Source organism: Stylophora pistillata, chromosome 2 (assembly GCF_964205215.1).
Source record: "Stylophora pistillata chromosome 2, jaStyPist1.2, whole genome shotgun sequence".
NCBI classification, from domain to species: Eukaryota; Metazoa; Cnidaria; class Anthozoa; order Scleractinia; family Pocilloporidae; genus Stylophora; species Stylophora pistillata.
In genome coordinates this window covers 50,317,954-50,341,690 of record NC_142520.1, presented here as the reverse complement: position 1 = coordinate 50,341,690, position 23,737 = coordinate 50,317,954, and the positions used below count along the sequence as shown (strand labels likewise).

At 37.8% G+C, this 23,737-nt stretch overlaps 1 protein-coding gene across 2 annotated transcripts; it reads right to left on the bottom strand.

The window, feature by feature from the left end:
• Nucleotides 1–3,576: 3,576 nt before the first annotated feature.
• On the bottom strand, nt 3,577–22,998 carry LOC111333092 (adhesion G protein-coupled receptor L4-like). Of its 2 annotated transcripts, none has more exons than XM_088748268.1 (19): nt 22,510–22,998; nt 22,057–22,151; nt 14,206–14,553; nt 13,458–13,516; nt 13,288–13,332; nt 12,933–13,077; nt 12,208–12,336; nt 12,008–12,080; nt 11,552–11,648; nt 11,360–11,418; nt 11,106–11,235; nt 8,216–8,328; nt 7,754–7,856; nt 7,121–7,268; nt 6,171–6,255; nt 6,001–6,067; nt 5,684–5,766; nt 5,041–5,167; nt 3,577–4,766 (listed from the first exon to the last, which is right to left on the bottom strand). In XM_088748268.1, exons 2-19 carry the CDS (start codon nt 22,130–22,132, stop codon nt 4,506–4,508), a joined length of 2,148 nt encoding a protein of 715 aa, XP_088604394.1. In that variant the 5' UTR covers nt 22,133–22,151; nt 22,510–22,998; the 3' UTR covers nt 3,577–4,505. The 2 variants fall into 2 exon arrangements, with proteins under 2 accessions (XP_088604394.1, XP_088604395.1); XM_088748269.1 differs by lacking the exon at nt 22,510–22,998 and adding an exon at nt 20,642–20,732.
• Nucleotides 22,999–23,737: the final 739 nt, after the last annotated feature.

Genomic DNA, 23,737 nt, shown 5'->3' with positions numbered 1-23,737 from the left:
GATTTCTCAATTTTAACTGTAGACGGCTGGTCTTAATGGTAGCTGCTTTGATAGCTCCCAATGTGTGGTTAATAATTATTTAAGGTAGAGTATTAATTTGTAATAGTTCGGAGCTTTGTACAATTCAACTATTAAAATAATTGGAAATATTGCATTTTTTTAATCTTCTGCAATGGTTCCGGTTGGAAAAGCGTGGCGGCCTCATGGTCATGGTGCCCTAGACATCCTACAGGTGTGTAAGTAAGTAAGTAAGTAAGTAAAACCTTTATTTAGACACGATAAGTATTGAAGCTGTGCAGCTTGTGGGGTCGTGTATAAAATAAAAAGATACATAAATAATAGTTGTAATATAGTATAAAATAAGACTCACGTATAAAGATAAGATAATGCTTATATTAATAATCGATAGTATTACCTAAGTGATAAAATTATAGACCTCAAAATACTTCCTTTTGGGAGGAGCTATGTTTTACAGAATAAATTAGAGAAGTCAATGTCCCTGACCAAAGGAAGCTTCTTAATTATCCTGGAGAAACTTTTGACACTATGCGCTTTACGGCACTCCATTGGCAGGTTATTCCACAAAACTGAACCTCTATAAGATATGGAATGCTTTTTGATATTCGGTTTAAAAGATGGGATTTCCAATTTAAGACTGTTCCTTAAATTATATGAGGTTTGCGATTTCACAATATTTGCTGTCATACAGGATGGTAAATCATTGTGGTACATCTTATAAGTTACTTTCAGAACAGATTGTTTATAAAACGTTCTTAGAGAGTCCCATTTAGCCCTGGTAAGGACTTCCGCTGGCTGTATATCCTTAGCGAAATTGTAAATGACTCTTGCTGCCCTGCAGTGTAATCTTTCCAGTAAATCGAGGTCGTCTTGTCGGTTAGTACCTCCCCATATGGATATGCCGTACGTTACTGCAGGAATTATAACTTTAAAATACTGGTTTAAGAGATCCTGTTTAGGTAAGAATCTGCTCTTCTTCATGAGGCTTAGTTTATCGGCAAAACTCTTCTTCAGTTCCTTTATATGAGTGGACCAGCCAAGCTTATGATCGATGGTCACACCCAGAGGTCGACTATGTGTAACCCATTCTAAGTTGTTACCTCCGAGGTATGTGGGTGGTAGCGGGCCAGTGAACGATCATGTAAATGAGTGGAGGCGAATTTAAAACGGGGAGAAACCATGTGATGGATTAGCTTCCCATCCAGGGGGAAGGGAGAGTACAAATATTTAGTCACTTAGGCTGTATGGGCTACTGGCCTGACGCAGACTTTTTTTAAAATTCTAATTCGTGCATCTCCATGAACAGTGCCAGTAAGTGTTTTTTTTTTTGGGACCCTCATAGAAAAATTTCGTTTTAAATTGTTTAATGAGTTTGTGAATTTACCATCAATTTTTAATCATCAATATTCTTATTTATTTATTAATTTACTTTTATTTTTCAAAAATTTCTTAATCTCCGGTCATTCCGGGAATTCTGTGTATTCCGGGTATTCCGGGTATTCCGGGTATTCCGGGTATTCCGGGTATTCCGGGTATTCCGGGTATTCCAAGTATTCCGGTTCCGGTTCCGATCCCGATCTCCGGCATTCCATATTTTCCAAACTACCTTTTCTAGGTAAATTGATTTCATTGTCATTCGAAACCAAGATTACTTCTTAGTTTAGAGGTCTTGTTCCTTCTAAGTCCTCTTATGAAGATCTCATTTTCAGATGCTGTCGTTAACAGTTGGGTGAAGTTGGTGGGACCGGCTTGCACGGTTGGACAGGTAGATGTTAACTGCTAGAATGAAAAAAATTGAGTCTCTTTAGCACAGATACCTGGGTACCTCGACTGGGGTTGTTACATCCGTTCTGTACGGTGCTAGCAAAGCACATTCTGTGAACGGGTTAGTATAATTAGCGTCGGATATGGATAACAAATAGGTGTGTATGGTAAAAACTGTTTGAATAAGCCTCGTGGGAAGATGATTATTCTTTATTATTATGTGACAAAAATATAAGGAAACTGGAACTGTTTTCTGCTCTGATTTGGGTGTCCCGTGTGGATTTTAAATGTAGGGCCTAGCCAATTTCCAATTAAACAGACCATGTACTAAAAAATACAAAACGATCTTTCCCTGGAGTCTTTATTGTGTCCTGACGCAGAAATTAAGAAAGAAATAAACTCATCCGTCGATTTCGCAAAAATACAATTCTTAATTAAGTAAAAACGCGAAGGAAGTAGTCTAGGAAAACTTGAGGTTGTGTGGTCTCATTAAGTCCCATTTACCTGATAAGCCCTATTCATAAATATTTTTTCAATTTTTTGTCTGTTTCCTTTTTCGGGTTTGCATATGCTTCTGGTAAGTAGGAACTGTTATTTTTCATGTCTAGTATAGAAGATCTAAAACTAACGAGTTTGTTGCTCTTATTAAGCATCCATCATGTAACTTGATTCCAATTATTTCATCTTTTAATTATCTCCTAGTTATTGTTTATTGTTGGGAGATAGCAGTGCGTTCCTGCAATGACTCTAAAGTTAGAATTAATTGTCGATCTGGTATCCGTTAACCCTTAAATTAACAAAAAGTTAAATTCAAGCCCAATCAATACTTTAATTTGCGCAGTTATTTTTCCTCAAAAAAGTGCTAACGAGATGGAAATCAGCCACCCCGTCCAGCGAATGCTTTTCCGCCTCAAAATTGAGGAACTTAAGACTTCTCAGGTTTTTGTACACAGAATAGGTCCAGCGATTTCAGTTTGATCCCTTAATAAGTCAACAAGGTTTTATTTCTATTGCAGGAGTAAAATCCACATATTGCTATATTTTTTTCGTTTATTTCTCCAAAAATGAAATTTTATTTTGAGAATTCTACGGAAAAATGATTGATAGTTGTACTCAGGAAGCCATTAGCCGTGGCTCTTGATTTTCAATAAAATTAAGGCAACAATGTCTATATGGTGATGACTTCCATCAAGGCAAGTTATAAAAAAGAAAACACACAAAAAAAATTAAGTTACAGGTGCTCTTTTGAATCATTATTGCTAAACAAGCAGTTTTGGTGGATCCTGATGAAAGCCTAAATAATTTTTATATTTTCATTTTAGCACTGGCAGCACGTGCCATGTGTTCCGTCTTTTCAATAATTCGCATATACTATTAACGCCACAAAAAAGTTACGTTAAAATTCATTAAAATTGTTTTTTAGGTTAAGTGATTAAGGGGTTCGAAGGTTTTTTTCCCATTTAACTGAGGCTTCAAAAATATGTGGAGCACATAAAATACCACCCATAGGTGTTCATCACACACGTATCCTTAGTCCCTATGTGCTATTCTAGAGAAGAAGGCTTGGATTATTTCACCTCAGTAAACTGACCTTGTGAGTGAAATTGTATCATAAAACAATATGAGGGAACTATTACATACTAAGACGATAGACAGAGATTCTAACGATTACAAGATCCCAAAAAATGAGACATGGCCTCAGTACAAGTACAAAGTCGTAACCATTACTTCGTGAGTTTCTACATGCAAACGGTTCATACCCCATCAGACCATCAATAAAATAACAAGACAAAATCCACAAGGCTGAGAATGTCATTGTATCAATCAGTTAATAAATATCAGTCACAGAATTGTCAAACGTATAGACAGATCACCATAAAAAGAAAAGAGGCATACGGCCAAAGTGGTTTTCTTAAAACGACGAGCACTAAATATTGCTACTAAGGTTGTCCTTCACACCTCGATCTTTACTCTAAAACTCCACACACGCACATTCATGGTGTATGTTTAAAATATGTATTATGTCCGCGGTTCTTAAATGGCACTACTAATATGTTTCGTTGCCCCTATCATGCTTAGTTTTATAGTTGTGCAGTTTAAATAGAGATAATGTATTTTAAAGCACATTTATTTATTATACATCAGATAGCTTTAAAATATCCATTTAGAATTGAAGACGAAGGATAAGACTGAAATGCCAGAAAGATTATGTAATCTCTCAGAATATTCCACAATCTATACACTTTTTTTTCAATTTTCTACATCAAATAGTACATATGGATCTATGATGTCAACCCCATCAGGCGAGATTTCTCAAAGCAAACTAATTTGCTCAAATCATTATAAATTTTGCTGAAAATACGACGACAAACGCCGCCATTTTTGGATCTTCTTTAGTAACCAGGCCTTTATCCTTAGAATGACGTGGTCTCGCTCCTTTTCTGTCGCGTTGCTTGGCGATTTATTTAAACAACTGCTAAGAGCAACACAAAAAGGTAGTTTTGTCACGTTGTGGCATTGTTTCGGCTCCTCTTTTTTTTTTAAATAATGGTGGCATGGTTGATTAACATTTTTAGCATTTATGGAGAAAGTTTCGAATGGTTAATTTAATTTAAATCTCCTTAATGTTGGTTGAAGCAGTGGTACCCTAGATAGAAATTAGATCCCGGTCACTCTTAGGGTTAAAGAATAAAAATCTGATGCAGGAAACTATAGATGAAGTTTTAGTGAACGCTTGGAGGAGGTAGTGTGGCAATAAATGCCATCTGTTCTCCTAGTTTGGTGTTCTGATTTAGCTCTTCGTTGTGTTCTTCATGGTCTGTTTGCCGTTTTCTCTTGCCACCGGACTGCACAGACACCTCTGCATGAGCGCGGCTGGAAGAGCTACTGTGAAAAATGTTGAACCTCCATTTCAACATTTTGTGGTGGAATGCTGCACGAACTTCACTGTTTCTCAGCACATGCAAGAGGAAAATTAGCATACCCTGAAAAAGACACGTGATTGATCAGTTCCATCATTGAATTAGAATTTCTCGCATTACATAGCTTTTGATTTTATTTCCTCTTGATAAAAATCTAATAAGATTAAGAGACTGTCTTCTTCACAAAAGGCCTTTTGATCAAGTGGACAAACGCGGAGTGAAACTTAATAAATGCTTCGTCTTACTAGGCCTTTTGACTGCATGGGGTCAAGCGCGCCAGGCATTGGACCAAAGCGTTTGCAACTTATAGACATACGTACATGCAGTTGGTACAGACCTGTGTGGAGTTAAGTGTCGTAAAAACATACTGGAACTCCAATCCTGCGTCTGTAACAGCCAAGAGACCAAATATCCAAGTTAAACCCAATAGAGGGCTTAAGATAATAAATGCCTTCAAAGTTTTCCTAAAGGGAATAAAATGCAAAACTGCTTTCAAATTCCAATTTCCTTTTGGAGCTATACTGTGCAATATAGATTTTGCATGGCAAATCATCATTTTTTTCTGGAATAAAGTGACATCGTTCGAACTATTTATTAATTGTAACTAAATAATCGAGAATATTCCCTCAGTTATCGGAAAACTCGGAAAAGCCCAAAGAAAAAACCCAAAACGATTTAAAATGACTTCATCTAGTCTAAGACTTCAGTTCCAAAAAAAACAAAACAAAAACAAAACCACAAACCTTCGAGTTAATTAATTTTAGATTTAAGTAAATAACAGGCTATAACAGCATTATTTCAAAATTGGGATATGCAGTAGTATTTCATTCATTTTAGTTAATGGCAAAGCATAATTCGAGGGAAAATGATCATCTGGTAACAGTTTTCCTCTGAGACCTGAAGGAATTTATGCGATTTCAACAATCCTTTACTTTAGTTGCCATGCCACCGCAGGCAGGTCTTCCTAAAAGAAAACATACCTGAAGGTTTTCATTTTAGAAGGATTAGGCTCATGGAGATTCCTGATTTCTCGTATCACCGCTATGAGTATCCCAAAGTTGATCTTAAAAAAAAAAAAAGGAAAACAAAGGCTCCAATCACTTGTCTATGGGGAATCGTATGAATAAGTCACTAAGTCGGTCAGCCAGCCAGCCAGTCAGTCATAATTCAGTCAGACAGCCAGTTAATCAGTCATATTTTCATTCTCCCGTTCATTCATTCATATATTTATTGTTCTTGTTTGTCATTTCTAGCCATTAGTTAAGATAGCAATAAAAGCAGAGAGAAGAGGACTTACAACTGTCACAAGTAACACAGGGATGACGAAGGCCCAGCTCAAGTGCTTGTGGAAGGACAACCAGCAGCTGAAAGTAAATTCAGACAACAGATCTGTTTAAAAACAGTTTACGTCGCGGTTTCTATTGAAATGAATAAGTTATAATGATGAATAAAGCACTGCGTACTTACAAGTTTTCATTTGTGTAAGTCTCAAGTCCTTTCTCACCGCCTGAGCCAATTATTAGAGAAATAACTATTGGTACGATTGGGAAACCTATGAGATAAATTATGGAAAAACAGTATAATTCAATAAAAATAAAGCTCAATAACTCAATAACACGGTCAGACCTACATAGTTAAATTATAAATATCAGCTCAACAGGATGAAGAACAACAACAACAGGGGCAACAATAACAACAACACAAATAACAAAAAAAAATAACAACAACAACATAATAGCACATTAACAACAACATTGAAAACAATATCAAGGGGAGCTGTATTGTGAAATTACTTGCCCTTCCAGAAGGCATCGATATACAAGTTCTATTTTGCATCTAATAAGGACCCCACACAAAATACAGCCAATCAGAATACAAAAAGCCTCTGTTTCACCCAACTTTCCTATTGTACTTTGCATTGCTTGTGCTGGCCTCAGCCTTTTCTATCAAATAATATCTACAACGTTTTCGAGTTATGTCAAGAAATATCTCGCTTTTCACTTGTAGTTTATTGCAACTCGTTTGATATTCTGTGGAATACTTAGCAATTATTCCACGAGTGCGCGTTTAATATCACATGATAGCTAGCTAACGAGGCACGTAGGGCTAAGATAGCTGGAATCATCTCCTATCCAACAAGCGCAATTGGATAATTGTTTTATTAAAAACCCTCCAAAAGATAGCTAAATCTTCCCATCTTAATGTTGCAAGAATAAACGGAAAGCTAAAAATATGCAAAAATACTTTTTGTTTAACTCGTCTTTATGCGCACGCCTAGTACAATGGTTCAAAACCCATGATGGCCAAAGAAATGAAAAATTTGGAATCGCATTATCCACTGATGCAGTTCTTAATAATAGTGGATATCATTACAATTATTTTCATCACCAAAGCAATGACATTATTACGTTTCTTACCCCATCCAACGAAATAGAAGTACCGCATGTTCACTGTGTTGAATACTTCCACAATCATTGTGTACAAAAAAACTCCCTCTAAGAGCATCCACCCAAATGCTGCCAGATAGAAGTAATGGAGTAAAACAGCCACTAAGATGCACACGGACTGAAATGAGAGATCGAATAAGATCATGATTAAATTCTCCAAGCAAAGATCAAGCCAAAAGACTTTGTACTACATCTCAAATCAAAATTGGTCCTAGTACAGTCTAGTTATCTTCACATGAGAAGCAATTCGTCTTCTAGAAATAGACAATAGTGCATGACTTCGGAAGTAATGAAAGCGAAATTCACGAACTTTGCCGAAGGCTTTTCAATGATGTGAAATGAAGAAATTTAGTTCTCCCAGAAATTCGGCAGTAAAAGTTGTATGGCATTTGTGACATTCATTCTGCTTTGGCGAATTTGCAAGCGATATTTACTTCTAGCGACAATTCGCCGAAATTCGCTGAAATTCATTAAACGAACAAAACAAAATGCGCGGAATTTCTTCTCTGAGGGACGAGACGACTGAGCTTACTACACATAGGATGAAATTAATCGTAAAGAACGACGAAATATGTGACAACAAATGAAACTTTTTTTTCTCACCTTATTGCTTGTAGCATCTATTCCGGATAAAAATACTAGCTGAGCAAGAAACAGAGCCGTGGAAAGATTCAGCCTGACTTGGATTCCTTCGGCTTTAATTTTCCTGTATAAAAGCATTCAACAAATTGAATAAACACGAAATTTTACTTAGCACTCGTCCAGAAGTCTACAGCAAACGCTACTGAGAAAGAATGGAAGAAAGATACAGTACAGAATAGATTGATAGGTTCTTTCGCTGCTTCTCTTCCATTTTTATATTAAAGGTGATTTAAATGAACCACAATAACTATACTCGCCTCAACTTTAGAAAAACGAAGATAATTGTCCCAATTTTGGTGGAACGGTTCCTAATTAATCTTTTCCTAAAACAAATTGCTCAAACAAGACATTACCGTGCAACAAAACTTCGGCGTTACTATTAGATCTAGAGCTTTTTTCTCCCTTTTTTTTAGCAACACTCACATAAATGTCACATAAACAAATATGACCAGTACTTCCCCAACGAGGGACAAGGAGCAACCAACGTAGGTAATAATAAGCAATGCCTTTCTGTGCTCCGGTGGGATTTTACTTTCCTGAGAATCAAAAGGAAAGAAGAAAACAAGTGGAAAATGAGATAAAAATTACAAAGTGGTTGAGAGATTATGACTTACAAGCTTGGGCTTCGTTGGACATTCTACTAACTCCGTGATTAGCCTCTCCATAAGTGACGAACGGCTAACGCTCGAAACGTCAGCTTTGAAACTCTTTATCAACTCAGTTGATAAACCCAGAATTACCTTATAATACTACCCTACCGACGTAGCACCACATTTTCTTTAGAAACTAACCCGCTTTACTCATTTCTCTCCATAAATGGTTTGGAAAAAAAATGAAGCATTCATAGCCCGATCTGATACGAGCAGACTTGTCTTAGAAGGAAAGTATACCACACGGTGTATAAACGCCAGTGTGATAAGAATGAACCAAGGCAAAATTCAGTAGTTACAGACGCAGAATGCAGTAATAAGCTCCGAAAAAAAAAAAAAAAGAAAAAAAATCCAGATGCAATCACGAGCACTGCAAACAACCGTATACAATAGGCCCTTTGCAGCTAGAGGTCACGTGCTTGGCAACACAAAACTGGAGAGCAAGCGCTCCAGTAAACAAACTCTCGTAAGAGGTCAAGCATATCTGGCTTCAGACAATAGTTTTCTGTTCATCACGCTCAATCCTTTTGAACTATCTACGAAAACTGTAAGATATTTACTAAGTATCTCGTTCGGACTCGATTTTTGGATGGAAGGCACGATATTTTTCTCGAAATCGTAAAAAAACTGTCACTAACAACCCGCTCGACGGCTTAGAAACATGGCGGCTTCGCAAGGTATGTACTTCAAAAAATATACTTTTTTCGATTTTTTTTAGTTATTGGACTTCGAAAGTCTATGAAAATAAAACATTAGATCGAAAATAGCAACCGAGTGGAATTTTACGGCATTTTACGCCCGATTTCTTACGATATCATGAGAGTAATTATGCGTTTGCTGCAGCCTTTTGCTACACAAATGACATTTTGTTATGCCTCCGGTGAAAGAGTTAGTAGACCAGGTTCAAGAAATATGCTTCTTGAAGATGAGTTGTTTATGTTTTGTGTGCGACTCAAGCTTGGTTAATTGAGCAGGACTTAGCACATAGGTTTCAGATACACAGATCATCAGTTTGCAGAAAAGTGATCACATGGACTAATTTTTCGTATTTTTTTCTTGGGAGTCAAGTGATCTGGCCATTAAGGGAAGATGTCAATAGCTATATGCCAGAAGGTTTCAAAAGGCTTTATGCAAACACGCGTGTTACATTAGATTGTACTGAGATTTTTGTGCAAACACCTATTTCACTGCTACTTGAGTCACAGCTTTATTCTACTTATAAAAGTAATACTCCATTAAAAGGTTTAATAGGTATTACCCCTTATGGAGTTATTAGTTTTGTTTCTAGCCTCTACACTGGAGGGATAAGTGATAAGGGAATCACAAGGTGCAGTGGAACTCTAGATTTGTTAGAGGCTGAGGACTCGGTCATGGCTGACAAAGGGTTTGACATTGAAGATTTGCTGAGGGAGAAGGGGGTGGAGCTAAATATCCCTCCGTTTCTAGAAAGTCTGGAACAATTCCCTGCCCAGGATGTTTAGAAAACAAAGACAATAACAAGTTTGAGAATACATGTTGAAAGAGCAATAAGGAGGCTCAAAGGATATCACTTTTTTGATTCTGATGTGCCATCATCTACAATGAAAAAACTATCCACTTTGTCCTTTGCTTCCTGGAAGAACACTGGATCAAAATTAATTCTAGAGTAAAAAACAAATTGTCATCAATGTAACTAAAAAAAAATCACACCATTCCAATCCTGTGAGTCCAAGCTGGCCCTGACTCTGGTAGTAATGAATGTCTGTTGTCTTCAGTTTGTACTGGTTAGTGTTCTGGTCCTTAGTTAGATGTCTTACATTGTCAAATGAAGTTTCACTTTCTTTGACAACTTTTATTTCTAATAAGCCAAATGGATTCTGACCATTATTTACTGCACCAAGATCATAAACTTTTCTGTCTGGACTACAACAAAGCCATGCACATTTGGTCATCCTTTGCCTGGCCAGGTAAGCGGTGTAACTTTAATTCAGGATGATATCTAGAATCCCCGTTACACAAGGGAACACAACAAGGTACGAAGATCTCTTCTTAGGGTCTGATGGCTCGTCGGCAGTTTCGAAAACTACAGTGAATTTTAGCATTGCGTTTAGTCTCAATGTAAGACTCGATAATTACTCTCATAATATCGTAAGAAATCGGGCGTAAAATGCCGTAAAATTCCCCTCCATTGCTATTTTCGATCTAATATTTTATTTTCATAGACTTTAGAAGTCCAATAACTGAAAAAAATCAGAAAAAAGTATATTTTTTGAAGTACATACCTTGCGAAGCCGCCATGTTTCTTAGCCGTCGAGCGGGTTGTTGGTTACAGTTTTTTCACGATTTCTAGAAAAATATTGTGCTTTCCATCCAAACATCGAGTCCGAACGAGAGACTTAGTAAATATCTTACAGTTTTCGTAGATATTTCAGAAGGATTGAGCGTAATGAACAGAAAACTATTGCCTAAAGCCAGATATGCTTGACCTCTTACGAGAGTTTGTTTACTGGAGCGCTTGCTCTCCAGTTTTGTGTTGCTATGCAGTATCCAAGCACGCCTATTAGGATAGTGCGCGTAAGCGAAGCATATGGCACACGATAAACTTGAATTCTTGCAGGAAGTTTTATTGTTTTCAGTTCCCGAGATGGCAAAGACTATTAAATGAAACATTTACAACATCACACCTCAATATCCTTGTGTTGCATTAGAACTGCGAAATTCGTGAGGTGGTTACAACTGCAAACGGTCGATAACGTCGAAGAATCATTCAGTACCGTGCAGCCATCACCTGACCACGAACCGCTGTTCGTCGAGCTAAAAATGATTTGATGATAAAATATGGATAAGAAAGAAAGAAATAGAAAAATAAAGAAAGAACCTTCCACATATACTAAATGCCCAAAATCTAACAGATGACTGAATAATTAAATTGACCTACTTGAAATCCTCCTTCCAGAAGACGCATTGCCTTTCGATAATTTTTGAATCAATGCTCAGCTACCAAAGGAAGCGTAATGATGTAATGGTGAGAAATGACAACTGCACTTTCCATCTAATATAAGCCCCATTCAAATGGTCGAAATTACCTTGCTGATAACTACATTTAAAAACACAATATGGTCTATTTTACCTCGTTGTGACTAAAATAAATGATGATTTTATCTTGAATAGTTTCATTCTGGGGAGGGTCAAGTACAACTCCAACGACATCAGAAATCGTTGTATTGCTACAAAGATAACAAAACATACTTAAATCTTGTGTGCGTATTAGTATATCACGAGCTAATAACACACAAGTCTATCTTAACATTGCTGGGCCATTTCCACCATTTCTTGTAATTTTTCCTCCAGAATCTATTGAAGTTAACTAGCTTGCAAACTGAAAACTTTAAAGTTGAATGGAGCTATCCACAGATTAAGTCCCAGTGAGAGGATTGTTTGCCAGCACGGTATCCTGGCTCCTCCCATTTACGCTCTCCCTTGACTCGCTATTGAACTGAACAAACAATTAAAGCAGTAAATAACTAATTTCCTTTCGCCTTCCACTTAGAAACGACTCTCTTAAGAAATACTTATTAATTCTTACCTACTGCCGATATAATTCCAAAGACTGGTTTCATTTCGTGCTTTGCGGCACAATAGAACTGCAATAACTCTTCCTGAAGGAATGGGGAAAAATTTAACATATCAATAATAGTTTTCATACTGAAATCAAACCACTTTGTAATTTATTTAACTCTAACCGATCATGAATATAAGCATTCAGAACGGACTTCATATACCTACCTGCGTCTTTAAACACTTTGTAGGTAATAATAACCTGGGCCAAGTTGCTCTCACTGCCGTTGTTATTCATATAAAAGCTGATTTCAACGTCAGTTGAAACTCCTTTAGGTACTTTCCTCACTTTAGCATCTATGAAATTTCAGTAAAAAAATAAGGAAATAAAAACGTAGAAATAGAGTCAAAAGAACCGTACAAAAGGAGCCGTACATCGATAGCTATAGGGCTACAGAAGGCGTAAAGTCATCCAAGATGGCAGCCAACCTGACAGCCACCATCCTGGAACGCCTTTCAAAACAAAGAAAAAGAGAAAGTTTAAAAGTTAACATGAACTGTCTTGGAATTTGATATTAATTGTCCGAATGTTTCGGGTAACTTTTCAGAAACATTTTCATCATGTAAACACAAAATCCAGCAGTTTCATTGAAAATGAGTTCCTAGTTCTTTCCTTGGGGCATACTGTTACCACAGCAACCGACTACACCCAACTCGCCCTTAAAAGAAACGTAACATGCAATCCAAAATCCTCGCGCTTAAAACATCTGCTTTCCTGAATTTTTTCCTTGGTAATCAACCAAGCGTGTCATTCAAAAATGTAGATTTTTTGTTAATAATCATGGAGAGAGATTTAAAGCCAAGTTTAAGTGAAGAGCGAAAGAGACAAAAATAAATTTTCTCCGCAAAACAAGTTAAAAATCTAAATATCTGGCCGGTGCATTGATACTTACCAAGACCAGATTCCATTTCTAAAGTGTAAGTATAATTCCCTTCTCGACAATAAGTTTGACAGCAGTTCAGGAGTGTGTCCTCGATTTGGCAGCTACTGATCGTCATTACATCATGCTCTTCATAAGCCAAGGAGTATTCTAACGCCTGTGGATGCAGCGGGAGACGCATAAACAATTATATAGCTGCTTTTAAATAAAAAAAAAAATCATTTGCTATTGTGAGATGGTACTTGCTAAAAGGAAGTACTTTGTTTACATTGAAATGAGAGGTGAGAAGTAATTTTGTACTTGGTTTTGGTTGGAGGGGGGGAGGGTGAGAGTACATTTGTTTCAGGAGTGTTGGGATTTATTTTACCTGACTGTCTGAACGAGTTCCTTTGCTTTGCACGCACTTTGAAAGCTGGATTAAAAAGAAAAGAGTGATTTTTTCGGTGAAGTTACGAAATTAAAACACCATATTGGTCAGTGTTGGTTAACAAGTACACAAATATAAAACCACCAAATGTGCCATGATGTTGTACTTACCAGATACTGACGGCAATCATGTGAATAATCAGGCCGAGAATCCTCGCGAAGCAGATTAGCTGTATATAAGTAAAATGAATTCTTGGCAATGGGGTATTTAGAGTTTGGTTTTGGATCAACCTCTTTTATAATCCCTGAATTAAATTTTTCTTTATTCTCATCCCATCTCATATAATATGATATTTAACAATTATTCCACGAGCGCTCGTTGGATATAAGTTGATAGATAGCCAACGAGGCGCGTAGCGCCAAGTTGGTTATAATCATCTCATATCCAACAAGAGCAAGTGGAATAATTGTTTTATTAAAAACGTTAAGTTAAGTTCTTAAATTTTATTAAATTTTTAGCTCCCTTTTAATTTTAAGCTGACACGTACGCTTGCCGTATTTGTAGATTACGGTATATTAGCTGATATACCATAATGGCTAAGCCAATAAAAAGTCTTGAATTGCATTATCCAATGTCTAGTTTTTAATAATACTTTTTATTAAAAAAATCTTCTTAGGCACATGGAGCGATATATCGGCGATAGATCGGAAGAACTAAGCGTGTTTATCAACGATAATCATTTAAATTACTTTTGCACAGTATTATAAGCTGCACTTGAAAGATCTAATTGCAATATAACACACTTTCCTGGCTCTATAACATGATAAGGCAACGCGGAATGTTGGGCAAATACTTTCCGATTGCGTACTTTGATCATTATGTTATAAATATCAATATTTAAAGGTTGGTGAACCTCACCGTTATAAGAAAGTAGAACAGGGAGTCCAATATTGCAGTCCATCGACTTCAGCTTCATCACAGATTTACTTATGGCGTAACAGCGGTCGGGCGGTTGTCTACCGTCCAATAGTCCCCCTAAGGGTACCTGTACTGAGTTGTTAGATGAAAGCCCCCATTGGAACAAACCTCTGTCATTGATTCTTAAAGCAGTCCAGTGGGAAGAATCAAGGGATAACTCGGTTTGCGCGTCACAAAGTTGTTCTATACTCGAAACCCTTGCAATACTTGAATATTTACTAACAGCTGCATTCCAAGTACAGTTACAGTCTCCAATTATTTCGTAGACCATGTTAGAGGAGTAAGTTTCTGAAAAGCGGTAGAATTTTGTTGTAAACCTGGTAGTCCGGAAGCCAGGACTGGAAAATTGAGGTTTCGTATAACCCACGAGTTAGATAAGGTTTGATAGTAGGTTTAGATACAGGAAGACCTGTTGATTAACGCTAGATAGTTTGTAAAGTCAAATTGGGATACAGGTTTTGAGTTAAGAGGGTGTTTTCGTGGATAAAGCACTGTTCAGCATTAAAACGAGGCTGACTTATTTCACAGGATTCCCTAGCCTTCTGACCATGATTTTAAAACTAGACTTCTCGTGTGAAGTCAGTTTTTCATATTAGGAACTTTGCTCACTCTATAAATCCGTAGAATATGTACCGTGACTGGTCATGTGACTCTAAATATGCAAAAACATGGCAGGACGGAAAATGCGTGCACTCTAAGTACCTCCCGTTGTCCCATACAAAGCCTTAGAAAACTTTTTTAAGGCTTTGTATGGGACAACGGGAGATACTTACAGTGCATGCATTTTCCTTCTTGTCATGACTCTTAGGTAAGTGCTAATTACTATAGTTTACTTTCATTTACAAACATTAACCTATCATCTCGAGGGAAGAACGAACGTTTTTGTGTTAGAAAAGATAAATTTGCACTAAATTCTTATGTAAAAACTAGAACTGCTCTTTCAAAGTAAAGTTTAAATGGATTTGAAAGAGTTATCCTCTCAACATGAAAAAGAGGCTAGATAGTGGGTAGACCCTTTTCGCTTTCTGTTTCGGATTTCCTTAAAAGAGTTGCTATATGAACTGATATTAAAGCGATATACTTATTAGCATAGTTATTTTAAATTGACTTGGAGCTATTTGACTCTCGAGCAGTCTATCAACGCGGATTCGAAGTCCAAGGAGGGCATAGTAAGAATCTCCAAAAGCCGTGCTTCCCTCGAAAGGTGGCTCCTTACTGCTCACGAACGTGCATCAGTCACAACCTCCCTAGGAGAGATGTACAGTGATATCGAAGACAATCAGGCTAGTCATAAGGAGGCTCCTCCACAAAGAGTCAAGCGAGACAAAGAGGATGCACATGTAAGGAGGCTGACAAGTTGTTGTTCATCAAGACTGATGTCCAACCCCTTGAATCAGGCAGTGTGTGCACTTTGATTGCGTTGCATCATAGTCGTAAAACAAAAATTGAGTCATTTGCATCTTGACGCGTTGCAGTGAACTTCTCTGGTGGCAGCGAGATAGCGCGAATATACGTGGATTGTAATGGAGATTCACTGTCTGTTGCCGTTCCTTCGAAAGTTAAAACGTTTGACGAGCCTGCGAGACTCCTGTCATTCCTCCGTGACGAATTCGTTCTTAGGAGGCAACTGACGTTATTCAGAAAGATTCGAAGATTAACTGAAATCTGCCAAAGAATCTCGACACAATTGGCAACAGTTAAACTCACAACTGACAGCGCACGATGAATGATTTCAGAGTCAGAAATTATATTGAATTTCCTAGAAGCGAGTTATTTAACAGGGAATTGACCTTTGATATGCAAACGCACATTAAAGAGACAGAGACCTTGTAATACACGAACTTTTTCCACCAAGGATAAGTACGGGATTTGTAAAAGGAGAAGCCCCAAGCCTCCTAAGAACAAATATTGTCGCGCTCCACGTTTAGTAAAAGCGTACAGAGTTTCAAAATACCCTTTGAGAATATCGGCGAGGAATATCGGCACTATGTTCGACAGCCATTTTTGCTTTAAGGATCATATTACTGACATTTGCAAATCTTCATTTTATCATTTGTGAAATATTAGCTATATCAGGAAATATCTTTCAGCGACCACTACTGAATTGCTGGTTCATATGTTTGTATCTTCGAAGCTGGATTACTGTAATTCCCTTTTGTATGGCTTACCAGCCTACACTATAAAAAAGCTACAACACGTCCAGAATGCCGCGGCGCGCCTCGTCCCACTTACAAAAAAGCATGATCACATTACGCCTCTTATTTTCAATCTTCATTGGCTTCCCGTTAATCAACGTATTATTTTTAAGATTTTACTTATAACCTACAAGGCACTTAACAACTTGGCACCGTCGTACATTTGTGATTTGCTTACATCTTACACCCCATCGCGTCAACTACGCTCATCACCCAAGCACCTTCTGGTTTCTCCATCCTATAACTTGAAAACATATGGCGCAAGATTCTTCTCTGTAGCAGCACCATCATTATGGAATGCTTTGCCACGTGAAATTAGAAATGCTCAGTCTCTGTCTGTTTTTAAAAGTAGATTAAAAACTTTTACTTTTTAGAAAAGCCTTTTATAATTAATATTAGCTGTCTTAAGTGTTAATGTTAAAGTTTTTGTAGGCGCCTTTGAACAGTAGGATACTGGCGCGGTATAAATCTTTTATTATTGTTATTATTCTTATTATTATTATTACTATTAATAGAGGAAAATTAAATGAGGGTTCTGAGAAATGTATCTCTAGAGTTATTACTTAAGGAGAGAACACTCTGACACAAAGAAAATAGCGCGCGCACCGAAGAAAATATTGCCTTTGTAACACAATCTCATCCGGCCTTGCCAAACCTCAAGAACATAAAGATGGGGAAATGACACCTCAATACTGACCCTTATCATCACATCGCAAAGAAAGATCATCACGAGTTATCCTAATAAGACCTAAACTTTGAGGGTAGAAGATTGAAAAGCGCTAGCAAATGGTAAGAGACGCACATCAACACCTTTCAACAGTCGACTGCCTTTTGCTTTCCAGCGTGTCGCCTCACGCAAGGTAGAGGTTTTCATTGACCAAGTGACTCTTTTCATTGCTCTAATTAAACTGTCCTCCATTCAATAATCAAGATAGAGGATTTACCCCACCACACTCGCGATTAGTTAATTTTCCTTCGCTTAGGAAAGTAGATTTACAACACGATTGATAGCTGTCCTTGCAGTAGTAACGCCATGTAACGCAACACACTACACGCAACAATGGGCCTTTTCGCTCCACAAAAGGGCCTCAAACACCATCACTTAAAATGCATAAAACATTTATAGCGTTGGAGCGCGTTTGAGCGCGTTTGATCAGAGCTGTTGAAGAAGGATCAAAGCGGCCGTAAAATCTTTGAAAGGCTACAAACTATGACGTACAACGAATTTGACTTTCCCGAAAACCGGTCTCAAATTACATGCTAAAAAACAGTGCTTGCGTGTGTCCTTGAGAACGACATAATACGCGACAAACACGCACGAAAAATACTTCTACACGTCCAGAATATATCAAATTATATTCACCTATAGCGAAACGAAAAAGAAACGGCCTAACTTGTACGAAATATTCAGTTAAACTCTGCCCATTTATACCGCCTTTACCACCATATTGAAAATGACGCTACCACAATGCAACGTAATCGGAGTGCGCACACCGCCTGCCCTTCAATATAGAAGAAATACATTCCCTTGTAAATGTTGCTACGGGCGTTGTTTTACCACAGAACTGATTGCAGAATCTCTTCTTGCTTGCCGAAGAAAAGGTGAAGAGAAGATGACGGAGTTTATAGAGGAGCAATTGAATACCAATGATGCTAGTTTTTGAGAACCTATTCCCAACCTAAAGGTCAGGACCTTTTGTTCGATGACGAAGAAGGTGAATATGAAGGCCTCAGAAGATAAGATCGTCACAATCAGTGCCGACAGGGACCTCTTTGGAAGGCTCCTAATTGTTTCCAATGTGCGTCAAATAAATCTAATGGAAGTTATGACCTATGAGTTGTCACCCATACCATGTGCACTCGCCCATCAAGATGAGACTCTTAGAAAAAACGCCAAGTGCTAATTAGCTAACATCATAGAGAAGCTTGTCAAAGTCGTCTCTCGACTTCAAGCACCTCCTGAGAACACGGTATACCTTATAGATGGAATGGCTGTTGTCCAGATGACGAAGTCGGGTGGTGCAACTACGTTGGTGAACTGGCTGCAAAGTATTACAGCATCTCTTCTTCACCCCTGTCCACCCGCAAGTGTGACTGCGCTCATGTCGTTTTTGACCGGTACTTTGAGATGTCAAAGCTGGTGAGCGATTAAGAGGGGGGGGGGGGTTTAGGTGCACTGGAATTAATTATTGATGGACCTTCGACATTAGTTCCTAAGCAATGAGCCAAGTACATTAACAACCCCAAGAACAAGGAGAACTTGTGTGACATCCTATCAAAGGTTATATGCAGTTTTGACGAGGGGAGGCTCACGGAGAATACCAAACTGATCGTCGCAGGAGCAGTCAAGGATGGAAGGCGATGTGTGGCTACCACGAGAGATTCCCATGGTGATGTTGCAGATCTTCCGTCCAGTCACGAAGAAGCAGATACCCGCATGTTGTTTCATGCTAGGTACACTGCGAGCTCTGAAACAAGAATCATCATCCGATTACCTGACACATACGTTCTTGTTTTGAGTGCAACCCACTTTACGAGCATTAAACATCACCGAAAGAGCTGTGGTTCCTCGCCGGTGTTGAAGATCAAATGCATTTTGTACCAGTTCATGATGTTTTCCAGAAGCTTGGAGACAGGGTTCTTGCTGCTTTACCTGCCTTTCATGCTCTCACCGGATGTGACAGCAATAGTTCAATCTCAGGGATTGGTAAGACAAAAGCATGGAAAGCAAGGATTCGAAGCCAAGTGCACCAGGGAAGTCTTGGTCGTCTGGGACAAGAAGAGCAAGAAGACGAAGTGACCACTTGCCCTTGCACGAGGTCTCAGTGTCGATACAACTGTTCCTGCGCCAATTTCGGTCTTTCCTTCGCCGAGGCCTGCACTTCTATGGCAGAGAAAACATGTCGCAATCCACACGGGATACAATGGGAGGAAGATGATGTCAGGGATTCTGATTGTGATGATTGAACAATGAAACTAAGTTTGTGCCTCGGCAGATTTACACTGTTCCATAACTTACAAAGTAGCAGCTTCTAAAAGTTGCAAATTGCTCCATGAAGTATTAGTAATAAGTTAAGTGCAAGACTCATCGCGATGTATCCCATAACATAAGAGTATGAGTGAAGTCTCAGTTTGTTTTTAGAGAAAAACTGTCCTTTTCCGATTTTCTGATAAAAAGAATGAAATGGACGATTATAGACCTATCAAAAACAATAAGGATAACTCTAAGACGATTTGTCACACAATTTCATAATTCTTAATGATTATCTTGTGGAAAAAGAAAGCGAAAAGGGTCTACCCACTATTTAGCCTCGTTTTCATGCTGAGAGGATAACTCTTTAAAATCCATTTAAACTTTACTTTAAAAGAGCAATTCTAGTTTTTACATAAGAATTTAGTGCAAATTTATCTTTTCTAACACAAAAACGTTCGTTCTTCCCTTGTGATGATAGGCAAATGTTTGTAAATGAAAGTAAACTATAGTAATTAGTATTTACCTAGGAGTGTTTCTGCATATTCAGAGTCACGTGATCAGTCACGGTACATGTTTCACGGATTTATAGAGTAAGCAAAGTTTCTGTTATGAAACTAACTTCACATAAGAAGTCCAGTCTTAAAATCATGGTCAAGGTAAGGGAATCCCGTTTTATAAGTCAGCCTCTTTTTCATGCTAAACGGTGGTTTATCCACGAAAACACCCTCTTAACTCAAAACCTATATCACAATTTGACTTTACAAACTACCTAGCGATAATCAGCAAGTATTCCTCTCTCAAAACCTACTATCAAACCTTTTTTAACTCGTGGGTTGTGGTAAACCTCAATTTTCCAGTCTTGGCTTCCGGACTATGGCCTTTACAATTCATTTTTAAATCAGTGTTAAGTAAAGGCTGGTATTCATCAGTTAGGGAAGTTTCACAAATGATCCAATAAATTTCACAACTTCTCAATTTTTGACCATCTTAGATATCACAAATTAAAAAAAAAGAAAACAAACAAACACAAATCAGATTAACACGACTCCACAAATTGTAGAAAAATGTCTGACTGCATTAATTAATCTTTCGTTGAAGGACTGCGAAATAAATTTAATCCATATGACAATCAAATAGCAGAACGTCTATCGCAGCAGCCAAAAAGTTCTGTTAAATTTTACATAAAACTATGCAAAACAATTGATACATTGTAGGTAGCATCTATAGAAATCTGTTTCCTACACTGTACTCCGATAAGTCCTCTATTTACTGTAGAATCAATGCAATGTTACGTCTTCCTGCATCAAAAAGCAGATTCCCTATACAATTCATTGATCATTGCTCATTTTAGATGCCATGCCTGTGTATTTGTAAACGTCAGGCACTAACTTAAACCATATCGAAAATTATCCTTGATTCATTTGAAAATAACATCATGCGATCAGATAACATGCAAATTGCCCTTCAGATACAAATTAAACCAGTCTCATTCTTTACGTCTACTCACCAAATGGAATATATCTCTCCTAATGCAACGTAAAAGAAATCTTAATAATTTATTAATTGATATCACATTCGAGATTTATCTTTACAGAAGAGCCCACAAATGTAAGATTCACTTCACATATCTTTTCCAATCTAATACCGCCTGTAACATTATTATAATAATAGGAAACATAATTGGTGTGATGTCAAATCGTGTAGACATAGGCATGGCGTCTATCTTCTGCAGACATTGCATGCATTTCCAAATATATAAATAGCCTTTTTGTTGGTCTAATATTTCCATTTCCTTTTTTTTAGGAGCCTATCTTCAAATTACGTAACAACTGACAGTTCTTTCCTTAGAATTTTGGGGCGAAAGTAACTAGAACATTTTGGAAAAGTAGCCTCCGCTTTTGACCACAGACAGTCAATTTAAAGCTCCTTTTTAAATAAATAACGAGAAAAATCGATTTGATGTTCCAAGTTTGGGATTATTTCTGTTCAAAACAGAAAATTTTGAAACAAACTGCGTTAGCTTTGGATGAAGGATTATAAATTGGAGCGGGTCCTTAACTAATGGGATTTCGCTGGAGTTAAATAGCATAAGATACGAGAACGAAAGTAGATCTGAATCAGAGCGGCGAAATACAGCTCGAGGGAGATGTTGATGCCGCAAAACTTATGAAGCTTCGAAGAGAGCTTTAGTAGTACGATCCTTGCCGACGATAATGATTTTAGATTTAAACAGATCAAGTTTAAAGGCAGTTGCTATTTCCTGAATGACAAATACTAGCTTTAAACGACCAACCGTGTCAAAACAAATAGTTCACTAGAGGATCAAATATTACAATCATATGTTGCAATCAAAATCATTAACCAGTCACGAAGACTTCCTCTTTATAGCAGGAAAAGCGAAAAAAGATTTAAGGAAAATGGATCCAGCGATACGAAATTATTTACGATAAAGAAAATTTCCTTTTGCTGTATTTACACTTGGTCGAAAATTTCGCGTTCGTTTCACGAAAAGTATGTTTCTTAACTGCGTTTCAGTGTTGAATTTTTAATAACCCTAGACTCTCTACGTCTTCAATTTAACGAGAAAAGCATGGCAAAATATTATTAGGATTTTTCTCTTACCCTCAACGAAGTGAACTAGCAAAGCCAGTAACATTTGGAAACGCAACCGACTTGGACCCTTTCCTGTTTGATTCATCTTCTATCCGTCGGTTGAACTAAAGAGGAAACTGGTCTTATTTAAACTTATCCATAAATTAAACTATCCTGTCAAAAGCCCATTAGCGTAACTGAGCCGCCACACGTCGCGTAAAGTCTCAACTTCGATCGATCCTGCTGACATCTACGGATCGATTTTCAGGCAGTTTTATATCTCTAACAGACTTGAAGATGTAATGCATACTTGTGATAATTGTTCTCAGAAGTGAAACATTTTAAAACTATATTTTAAAAATGAGTAATATATTCACAGCCTTAATATTGTCCTCACTCGTGTTTTCTGGATGGCAAATTACGGGTTCTAACATTCATTTTGAAATAAATGTATAGTCATCCGTTCATATGGAATGCCCTTACCTCATCGAATCGATATTCGTTGACTGAACGTCGAAGCCTTGAAACAGTTCTGGTAAGGGCTCAGCAGTAGTAGGAGTAAGACGGGTTCTGGCGCATTTACGATGAAATTAACGAGAATTCACGTTAATTTAGCACTTTTTGGTATCACTTTGTCGTTAAATTAGCGTAAAACCGCGCTAAACCCATTTCTCTTCACCAGACCTCTCATGAGGAACTTGATCTTGTTTCTTTCTGTGTTGTGTTCCTCATGAGAGGTTTTGTTGTTTTGTTGTTTTGTTTTGATTTGTATTTCGGATTGTGACTTGTTTTGCCTTGGCTTGTTTCGCCTTGTATTTCGGATTGTGGCTTGTTTCGCCTTTGTTCTAGGTTATCACATCGCGGCTCTACCCTCGGGGCGAGTTTCTACCATGTGACTTGTCACATAAACGGCACTTCTGGCCCAAATTACGGGGGTGAGTGATTGTAACACCATCTTCGAACACAATTAGACTTTGTCTCGTCTTCACTTCGCCGAACCCCATGAGTTGGCGGCGGGGAGGGTTTTTTCACCAATTCATAGGGGGTGATGCAATGTATGGGCATAGCATGGAAAGCCTCCCCATATTTTCTAACCATGATATACACATACACGCACCACCATCCATATGAAATCCCTTGTGGGAGATTTTTTCTACACTACCAGTGGGGAGGGTGCGCGCGCATCTAGCTTCAGCTAATTTATTCACATCACGTTTTACAAAAAATATTATCTTGACTACTAACAAATGGATATCGCTGCCTTTTCAAGAAACTTAGATCTCAAACTCGAAAACGCTCGAAAAAGGGAGGAAATCAGACAGACTGTGCAGGCATATAACGATGCTAAACAAGGTCTTGCTCTTGTTAAACAGGTCTTGAACTTGCTCTTGTTAAACAGGTCAAACAAACAATAGACGAGCAACAAAACAAACTCATTCAGAAATTGGATGAAAATCAAAAGGCTATCACACAAGATCTATCTTTTCTCAAAGAGCTAGACAGCTCTATAGCAGCCGATTCACCCCCAGATTCTCCCACAGCTCTTGAAGCACCATCTAAACCGAAAACAAAAGTTCCTGACCCAAATATCGGCTTTACTGAAGACGAACTTGAATATATTCAAAAGAGCGGCTTTCCACCGCCGAATGATGCATACAAACGAATACTCGCGAAGGATTTTGATCATGATAGACTACAGATAGATTTGATT